The 10,353-nt window shown below is 41.3% G+C and overlaps 1 protein-coding gene across 1 annotated transcript; it reads left to right on the top strand.

Annotated features, from left to right (window-relative positions):
- Positions 1 to 137: 137 nt before the first annotated feature.
- On the top strand, positions 138 to 8,435 carry c1qtnf2 (C1q and TNF related 2). Its single transcript, XM_080840578.1, has 3 exons — positions 138 to 520; positions 781 to 1,035; positions 6,983 to 8,435. The coding sequence occupies exons 1-3, from the start codon at positions 466 to 468 to the stop codon at positions 7,615 to 7,617; spliced, it is 945 nt and encodes a 314-aa protein (XP_080696704.1). The 5' UTR covers positions 138 to 465; the 3' UTR covers positions 7,618 to 8,435.
- Positions 8,436 to 10,353: the final 1,918 nt, after the last annotated feature.

The following is a 10,353-nucleotide window of genomic DNA, read 5'->3' as shown; positions in this document are numbered from 1 at the left end:
GCTGCTCCACAAAATACAACCACGAACGGGTTAGAATTATGTTCCAATGCAATGCTGCAACGCCCAGATGTATGAGAACTTTTAAAACATGTCAGGACAGAACATTCGAGGAGGGCGTTGAGTACACTATTAGACATTGAGCATTATTAGTCATTGATACGGGTTTATTAATTTAACAAATTAGAGATACTCGTGTGTTGTTGTTTTTTCTATGTTTGCAAACGGTTATTGCCCGTTCTGTTGGAACTAACTTGTGAGATTACATCATGGTAAAAGTATTGCCAGGGGGAGCGTGTTATCGCTGTGATAGAATGTATTGAGAAGTTTTGTGTGGAGAGCGGTTGGGTGCGCTATAAACAATCATGTTTCTCCTATCGCCATGTAGAGCAAAGCGTGGAGAAAAGAATCGCTGCGATTTCATTTTCTCTAACGCTCTCCAGTTGAATTAGCTCATAGCCATATCTTATGGAAGTACTGACGCGTTTTGATTGGGGTGTTCCATACAGTCCTCGAACGATGTGTAAGTACATGTATTGTTTTGCTTAGTACTGAAATGAAAACTCCACTTTGATCTTGCCTTCATTATGAATCTTTGTTGTTATGGAGTGATACTTTTAAAAAAAGTCTTTCTCCATAAAAGTAATGCAACTTAAATACCCAGCTCAATTAATTCATTATTCACTGTTAATACATGATTGCACAACAGTAGACTTTATCGACCTTGGGTTTGCCTTGCCTTTTGGTAGATAAAAACAAGGCTTCCTTCTCTCTTTGTTGCAGTTGTCACCATACTCAACCTCTGCATAGCTGTATCCACACTGTTGCCCATCTCCGCTGACATTCGCTCATACAACAAGAAGGGACAGAACTTTACTCTTCAATCTTCACAGCTGGTTTGTAGTTATCCAGGACCCCAAGGGCCACCAGGTCCACCAGGGGCTATTGGTTCTCCTGGCATCATGGGCAGGATGGGGTCTCCAGGAAAGGATGGCCAGGATGGGAAGGATGGGGAGATGGGGGAGAAGGGAAAGATAGGTATGAATGATTGACCATACAGCCTTTTCATAGAATGGGCATTTGGTGTGCAAAACTGAATATGATGTTGCATTGTTCGAACATAATTTCCATGCAATTCATTGCAGGTGGTATCATGTTTACAATTTTGGTCTTAAGCATGTTATAGCGAGTGCTACTGATCTCTCTAGAATATGTGTATGGACCTTCTAAGAGGGCATATTTCAGTAGTGAGCGCTATGATTCATAAAAAGAAAAACTTCATAAAAATAATGAATATATGAATCAGACTCTCATTTAGTTTTTTTCCCTGGTACTAAGTTAATTTGAACTTTATCTTCCAATGAGGGGGTCACACTGGGCAGCATCCCATCATACATTTTGAACTTCAGCTTTAGGTCTCAGCCACCAGATGAAAAAACACTGTTCCTCAGAATAGAAGCCTTCAGGTCTGAGGGAAAAAAAGATTTTGTAAATATTATGGTAGTTCTCGTACTGTACACCATTGGGCATAAACTCCCCACCCAAGGTTCAATTGCCTCAAGTAAAAACAGCATTGTTTTTTGCTTTAGACCACCTCTATACATTACTTAAAAGTATAGCGGCTGTTTGCCGCTGTATAGTGGAGAGGTGTCCTGGAGTGAAAACTTTTCAAATAATACAACTATGGCAGCTACTTCAGATACCAATGAAACCACGACCTGACTGTTGCCCACATCACAAGGATCAATTAAAGACCAAAGATGAATATACTACATTCATATACATTTGCACATAACTTAGAAGTCACAAACATGCTGAGGTTCTGTTGGTGACAGTGGGAGAGGTTGTTACAAACCAACTTTTTTATGGTACTCCGTACGACACGTTTTTGGGCACATAGGAACGCCTTCAGGAAGCTGGAACGCCTTCTCAGGTAGCTGAAACGCCCTCTCCGTGCTCTCCAGAGCCGTCGGACAGCTCTCCGTGTCCCCGCAAAAATTTCTGTCGGTCCGCTCATGGCGACGGATACTCCTTGGCCGTGATTGGCCCACTACGACATCATTTCCATACGACATCAACTCCGGAAACTAACATTTCTGGACCTAGCGTTTCCTGTTTCATTACCTTTATATCCATATATATATATGAACAACGGCCACTGTCAAAGGTGCTTTGAAAACTATTCCCTGTATATCACAATACATGAGCCAGCCCAAGTAGCCTACTGCCAGAGAACCAGCACGAGCGACAGCAGTTAAAATATTTGTCCAAACGACCTGAGCTCCACGGAGTCAATGTCTCAACTGTTCATACTACTGACACATTGACGTATTTTATGAATAGCCTGCCTTTATTTAACTCCGGCATCAACATATACTACATGCACTCGCTCACACTCGCTGTGATGCACTGCACTCGCTGTGATGCACTGCACTCGCTGTGATGTGTTTTCCTTTCATTTCACAACGTATTTACTGTATAATTCACGATAGCAGTTGCCCCTTCGTAAACATTGCTACACATTTTATTTGCTTAAAACACACAAGTATATCCCATAGGCTACTGTCAAATCAGAAAGAAAACAGCTGTCACTCGGCTATTACCTAACCAATACCTTTCAAACACGGTGATAGAATGAAGGACAAATGAGTTGGGAATACTATCAACAGGTTGACTTCACTAGCTTACTTATAAAGATATTTCAAATATGGAATGTTCAATGCTTAATCGCGCCAGCCGCAGTATCTCAATTTGCCAAGATGATGAATATGGATTATCTGTGTGCTCTGCCCTGCTATTGTTCTAACAATAGGCCTACAATATTCCTTTTGTTTGAGTGTGGTATTCTAGTTAGGCTACTGTACTATTTCATGAAAGGTGTGGACTTGTACAACACTGTCAGTCGTTCAGATGTTGTGCCTATATCGTATCGTCTCTTCACATGATCAAATAGAGATTACAAAAATTACCCAGAAATCATTGCAAATCTGAATATGACGAAAATACCAAGGAAAATAAGAACGTATTCATTTAATTTAATCGTTTTTTAACAGTTTCTATAGTGTAAGATAAGCATATCATTTTGTTGTAGATTGCAACTATTTCTCCCACAAAAAATACCTACCATGAAAGAGATAAGTTTGCCCTTTCAGGTGTATATGTAACATTAGACAAAGCATGAAAGGTGTATGTCTGCTGACACCTGTTGCATTTCAGTAACAACAGCTGGTGAGAGGGAAGTAAGTAAAAGTTGTGGAGGAGAGGGAAAGCCAACTAACGATTTCCATCGCACGAAAATGTCATGGGGTAGCTTGTCTTTCTGCACTTAAACCGTTACTCCCCCTACTGTTCTGGAAGAGAATTGTTTTCAGCACCCACAGCCGTTGGAGTACTATAAAGGGACACAAATGCTAACTAGTACGTACTATCCGGCCGCCCGCCCGCCCACTGCCCGACTATCCGACACGACCGTTTTGAGTACTCTATAGGAATGCAGGATATGGTAATTAGTTATACTGCACCCATGCTGTGTCTGATGGCACTCATTACATGGGGATGACTGTGATTACAAACAATAGCAGTCTTTTGGTGTGAGAGATCAGAGAGGGGACCTCTGATGACACGCTAGTTGGCCCTCTGGCCAGACTTTTGAAATGAGGGTGTCTAATAAATGTCATCATTATCAGAGTGATTCCGACTAACAGTTAACCCCTTAAAACATCCAAATAATGTATACAGTTTCCTTGTATAAATTATGGCAGCATCTCTACTTTAGGCTGTGAATGACAGACTCACAGGGTGCTAATTTAAATCATCAACACTGTGAGACTGATATTGTATTGGGATATTATGTGATCTGCAGAGACCACCAGAATGCTTCATTATTGTAAAGGTCTGAATCAGTTAATAAATCCATGTGTCAGTGTTGTTTTTGTCCCGTAGTTGAGGATGCACACTGCAGTATGAGGAATTCTTTCAATTCTGGTGGAGATATACGCACTTTAGAGTGATAAATGTAATGTAATAATTTGCAGGCCCTGTTTGTGCTTAAGGCTATAAAAGCTCTGGACAATTGATGCGGCTTTACTCAGTGGCTTGATTTCAGTCGATTCTGTCAGATTTCTTAAGATTGTAACAAATGACTGGTGCTCAGAACAAGTGCACCTCACACTTAAATTGTTTGAGAAATGGAGGCCACTTTTACTCCAGCTTTTAGAAGAGCTTGCCAAGTTGAGCCTGAACTGGCAAGAAATGATGAAAAGCATCTGTGTAAAAGAAATAATCATAAATAAATTGCATGTTTAATTATGTTGGTCAGGTTTTTTTGTTTGTTTATATTGCAGTCAACAACTCTACCTTACTAAAGCAATAAAGAGATGAAGGTTAGCAGGATAAAAATAGGGCTAATGTTATGTTCACTTTGGCCTTCCTCATGTTATCCCACTGCTATCCGAAGGGGTTCAGCCATTAATTCTTCTTATTTTTTACCCAGGATTTTCATTTTAAAGCTGTTATAGTTTACTCAAAGGGAGATTAATGCTTTTCCTTGAAAACTGACCAAAGAAAACACAAAAAGACTTGAGTCCCAAGGCTAAGCTGAAAGTTCTAAATCAACCACAGAACAGAGAGAAAAAAGCCTGTGGGAGTCTTAATAATAATAATAATGGATTTTATTTTTATAGCACACTTTCACATCCAAAGAGGTCTCAAGGTGCTTAACAACATCACAACAACAATAATGCAAGGTAATAGGAGTGCAAAAATAGCAATTAAAACAGTGCATTCTAAAAACAATACAGAAAAGAAATAAAAACAGAAACCAGGCAGATATAAATAGATGGGTTTTCAGGTGTGATTTAAAGGTGGTGAGGGAATCCAAAGCCCTAATGTTCTCCGGGAGCTTGTTCCAAAGTCGTGGCCCCAGCGAGGAGAAGGCACGATCTCCCATTCTGGTCATATTTGTCCGGGGAACTGCAAGCAGGTTTGCGAGTCCTTGATGTGAGATGAGGGGTGAGGAGATCCTGCAGATAGGCCGGACCGGTGGTGTTTATGGCCTTATGAACTAGGAGTAGGACTTTGAAGACTATTCTCTGGTTGATTGGAAGCCAGTGGAGGGAGTGGAGGACTGGGGTGATGTGTTCGGATTTCCGTGTCTTGGTGATAACCCGGGCAGCACTGTTTTGAACATACGGCAGCCTCTGAATGGTTTTTGCTGGTAGGCCTGCCATCAGAGAGTTGCAGTAGTCCAGACGGGAGCTGATAAATGCTTGCACCAGCTTTTCTGCAGCATGTTTGGGAAGAGAGGGTCTCAGCCTTGAGATGTTTCTCAGGTGGTAAAATGATGTTTGGCAGATAGATTTGATGTGTGCATCGAAGGACAATGAAGAGTCCAGCTTGACACCAAGGTTTGTGACTTGTGAGGAGAGAGGGGTGGGGTGACCATTTATGGTGATTTGGGTGATACCGGCCTATTTTGTTTGATGGGGCGAGCCAATAAGAATGGCTTCAGACTTGCCACCATTTAGCTGTAGTGAGTTGTTGCTCATCCAGTGCTGGATGTCATTCAGGCATTTGGTAGTCTGTGATAGTGCCAGGTGTTTGTCGGGTGAAGTTCGGATGTAGATTTGTGTGTCATCTGCATAGGAGTGAAATGGGATGTTATGACCTCGAAGTTTGTTTCCCAGGGGTAGCATGTAAATTAAGAAAAGCAGGGGCCCCAGGACTGACCCCTGGGGGACACCGGAGGTAACGCACCTAATGCTGGAGGTGATATTGCCAAGGGCAACATATTCCTGCCGTCCTGTGAGATAGAAATAAAAGAAGTCCAGGGCAGTGCCTGTAATTCCCACCTCCTGGAGGCGCCGAAACAGGATGTTATTGTCCACTGTATCAAAAGAGGCACTTAGATCCAGCAGGACTAGTAGGCTGGGTGAGCCAGAGTCTGATGACATTAGGAAGTCATTTACCACCCTCACCAGTTTCGGTGCTATGGGAAGGTCTGAAACCGGACTGGAAGGATTCATAAAGCTGGTGGGAGTGGAGATGGTTATGCAGTTGGAGGGAGACGACCTTTCCAGGACCTTTGCTAGGAAGGGGAGGTTTGAGATGGAACGGTAGTTCGAGAGGTCCTCACGGTCCAGATTGTGCTTTTTAAGCACAGGTTTGATGGCTGCCAGTTTGAGGGAGGGGGCTACTTCCCCAGTAGATAGGGACCTGTTTATTATGTGGGTCGCAGTGGCGCAATGGCTGTGAGGCACGCTTTCAATAGAGATGTGGGGATGGGATCCAAAGAGCTGGTGGAGGAGTTCATTTTTAAAACAATGCTGTAGAGCTCAGCTTGGGAGACCTCAGCAAAATGATCAAGGGCTAGGCCATCAGGGGGGGCAAGATCCGAGGGAAGATCAGGTTAGTCAGGGGTGATGTTGCGCCTGATGTAATCGACCTTTGATTTGAAAAAGTCCATGAAGCGATGGCAGTCATCAGAGGAGGGAGTATTGGTGGAGGAGCTGCAAGGTTTGAGCATCTGATTTATAGTGGAGAACAGGTGCCTTGGGTTATTATGGCCAGAGTCAATGGGAGTAGAGTAGTATGATGCCCTGTTGGCTCTAAGAGCAGAGGAATATACTTTCTGATGTTCTCTGAAGTACAGCTTGTGGACAGTTAAGCCAGTTCGCCTAAATCTACGCTACATTTTTCGACCCTCCGACTTAAGGGCTACTGAGATGGTCAGTCAACCAGTCTTGATGATGCATTTAGTTTAATATTCTATCATTACATGGCAGGGAAATAAATGACAGCCACAGGATGACTTCATGTGCTGCCTAAAGAATAGAAACCTAAAATAGCAATAAGCAATATTGGGTATCGCAACAAGATTGGAAATTGATGTAGCCTTTGTGTAGTATGGTAGTCTGTGAGTCTGTGTGTCTATTGTGTCTGAGTATAGTTAATATGTACAAACAATGTTTTTGTTTTTTCTCGGAAGGAGATGCTGGTCGACCCGGAAATCCTGGAAAACTTGGACTTAAAGGCCGTCTTGGGATAGTGGGGAAAGCAGGGCCTAGGGGCCTTAAAGGGGTGCATGGGGCCCCTGGTCTGGCTGGTGGAAGAGGAACCAAAGGGGACACAGGAGATGAGGGGGAAGCTGGTGCTATGGGAGGCTGCAGCTGTGGTTCACGGGCCCGATCAGCCTTCTCTGTGGCAGTGACAAAGAGCTACCCCAAAGAGCGCACGCCCATCCGCTTCAATCGCATCTTGATGAATGAAGGGGACCACTACAATGCCAGCAGCGGTAAGTTTGTATGTGCTATTCCGGGCGTATATTACTTCACCTATGACATCAACTTAGCCAACAAACACCTGGCAATCGGATTAGTACACAACGGTCAATATAAGATCCGCACCTTTGATGCCAACACAGGCAATAATGATGTGGCATCAGGATCAACCATTTTGCGTCTGAAGAAGGATGACCAGGTTTGGCTGCAGATTTTCTACGCTGAACAGAATGGTTTATTTTTCGACCCATACTGGACAGACAGCCTCTTCACTGGGTTTCTCATTTATGCAAACCAGGACTTTGACGAGGAGGGCCACAAGGCAGATGAAGGATCTAGATGATGCTGTTAACAGCATTCTTCATGAAATGATCAGTAGACTTTGATATGCAATGAATAAAACTTGATAAGCAGTCTGTGTGTAGTTCTTCATGTATCCAACTCCATGTTAATTTAATTATATCAGCAGACCTGTATTTTGCTTACTAAATAAGGTGTTGGGATTTTACTTTTGCCTTTTAGTGGTTTATTTTTATGAGTATAATCTTGTTAGAACTGGCAACATATATTTTTGTATTCTTAAAGCACTGAGTCATAGAATTGTCACCTACAAGGAATATTATTTTATGTTTCAGTATGTTTTATGTATTCAGTGCTGAAAAGGTTACTTTTGAAATGCAATGGGTTGCAAATTACTAGTTACCCTGTTAAAAATGTAATAAGTAACTACTTGAATTAAACCATCAAAATAATGTAATGTATCACATTTGATTACTTTCAACTTTTTGATTGGCAGACGAGAGGCAAGAGAACCAATCAAAAGTGATGCTCAAAATGTAATGCCCTCTGCCAAATGAATGGAGCCTGTCTAGACGAAAAACAACAGATTGAATTTGATTTTCTACATGTGAGCTTTTAACCAAAAATTATATATTCAGATGTTACCCCTTATGTTATCACCAACATTTTGATTCTTAGCTGTAATTTAATTCTATATTTTTTCTCAGTAACTTTAACGATTACATTTTTTTATAATGTAATTATAAACCCTGTACATGGTTACTCCCTTACTCTGGCTGTATTAAACGTAATTTCAGACATAACATGGGGACATTTCACTTTACATGGCTAAAGGGTTAAGTCTCAAATGACCTTTAGCGACATGCAGTCATGGAAAATGTTTTAAATAAAATTACAAATCATATTACATAAAAATGTCTGCTTAGATTTTCTTTTGATTGTGTTTTACTTTTATTATGTTCCCTTTAGAGATCATAGCCTGATGCGTTCACAATCCTTCATAGCCTAGTCAAAGTCATTTGGAACATTTTTGTGTGTCTTAAGTCCAAAAGGAAGGTTATTGTAGTTTTGAAATAACAGATCACAAAAGCTGTTTGAAAAAAGGTGTTTTAAAAAAAGGGGTAGAGGGTGTCAACATGCTTAATGAAGTCTCTTTATAAAACAAGGGGACACTGATAGCACAGACCAATAGGAATCCAGTCCAAACCTTGAATCCACAAGAGTTATTTCAGATAATCCATGTAGATCTATAGGTATCATGTTTTTTTATTTCTTGTCTTTAACAGTTCAGCTTTTACTGCTGTGAGGTAAGACCCAAATGATGCAGGTTGACACCTCCACAACCTTCTGGATTATTGACCACACCACAGACAGATCACAGTTTTTGCGTCTGAGGGGATGTGTGTCCCTGCAGGTTGGCAGCAGAGGAGCACCGCATTTCCAATACAACCTAGAGTCCTGTCAGCTGCAGGAATGTCTGTATGATTCTGCAGTTGTAGGGTGTGTCAGGCAGAAAAAGACATCTATAAGATGGCTTTAATTTAAGCGTATTCTGTCAAGTCAACAGCACAATGTAACCTTGTAACCTAACAGAAAATGAGGAAACCAAGTTTTAAGAATCAAACGTGCAGAGGGCTCAGTGTATTTTTTTTAAAGTTTCTTTTACAAGAAAGAAAATATGTTCTTTTTTGGTTACTAAACAGATGTAGAACGTCCACTAATGTTTAAAAAGAAATAAAAGGAAAAGCATAAATTAAATCCTAAAACCACAATTTACAAGGCAAACATTTTGCTCTTTGGTGTGTAGGCTGGACAATTCCCAAAGGCAGGTGCCTCCATACTGCAGGCCTAAAGTCAATCAAAATGTAGCTTTGGGCAGAACATTCTATTGTAAAGTAGGAGGAGGAGGAAAACTTGCTCCATGTGTTCATGTGACATTCTGCTACAAGACCGATGTAAGTACATTTCCTCCCTAGCTGAATAGACATTCAACTGGGGCACTGGAAGGCAGAGTAGTGTTATACTTTATGAACATGGGATGTGCTGCTGTGTCTAAATTCAAGTTTAGATAGTTTGAAGGGAGGATGCAAGGCCTCTTGTCCTCCTGGTCCAGCCTGTTCAGTCATTCCACTAGGAACTAGGAGTGACTTGCGTGCTTCCTCTGCAAAAACACAAAACGCAGATTAAACACCAAAATTGCTTTGTTAATAAACAGATGTTACTCACACTTCACGCTGAAATTTCAATTTAACTGCCACATATATATATATATTTCGGTCAGTGGCTTGTGTTTTATCCACACACGATCATCACAGTCCCTAGGTAAGTAGGCAAGCAAGCAAGCTGACTCGTTTTAACCTTAGCTAACTGAATGCCATGTAGACATTGGCAACGTTGGTCATACCCGTAAATGTTTCTTTAAATTTGACGTGGAGTGCTTGGAAAGAGACTGTATGTTCCTCGCAGGCAGGCATACGTTACATTGCACTGTAGTTTCCACATTCAGCTTTAAATACAAAAAAGTGGCGATTTTTCTAGCCATTGGAAGTTTTTTTCGTGGAGGTTGCTTTATCAGTTGTCTTCTCGAGTGTTGACAAGTGGCAGTGCGCGAGGGCACGATAGTATAATGTTCTTAATTTTAATACTCACGTTATTAATCTAATAATGTTTTTTTCTGTAACTGCTCAGCAATACAGTTACCTTTTTTTCTATCCTAAAAACGTAAAGCCGTTTCATGTATTAGCCTACACTCCAAGCCTGTAGCCTACTGTACACACAT

Source organism: Sprattus sprattus (assembly GCF_963457725.1).
Source record: "Sprattus sprattus genome assembly, chromosome: 6".
In the NCBI taxonomy this organism is placed as follows: Eukaryota; Metazoa; Chordata; class Actinopteri; order Clupeiformes; family Clupeidae; genus Sprattus; species Sprattus sprattus.
The sequence above is the reverse complement of the archived record's forward strand: the minus strand, read 5'-3'. Positions and strand labels throughout refer to the sequence as shown.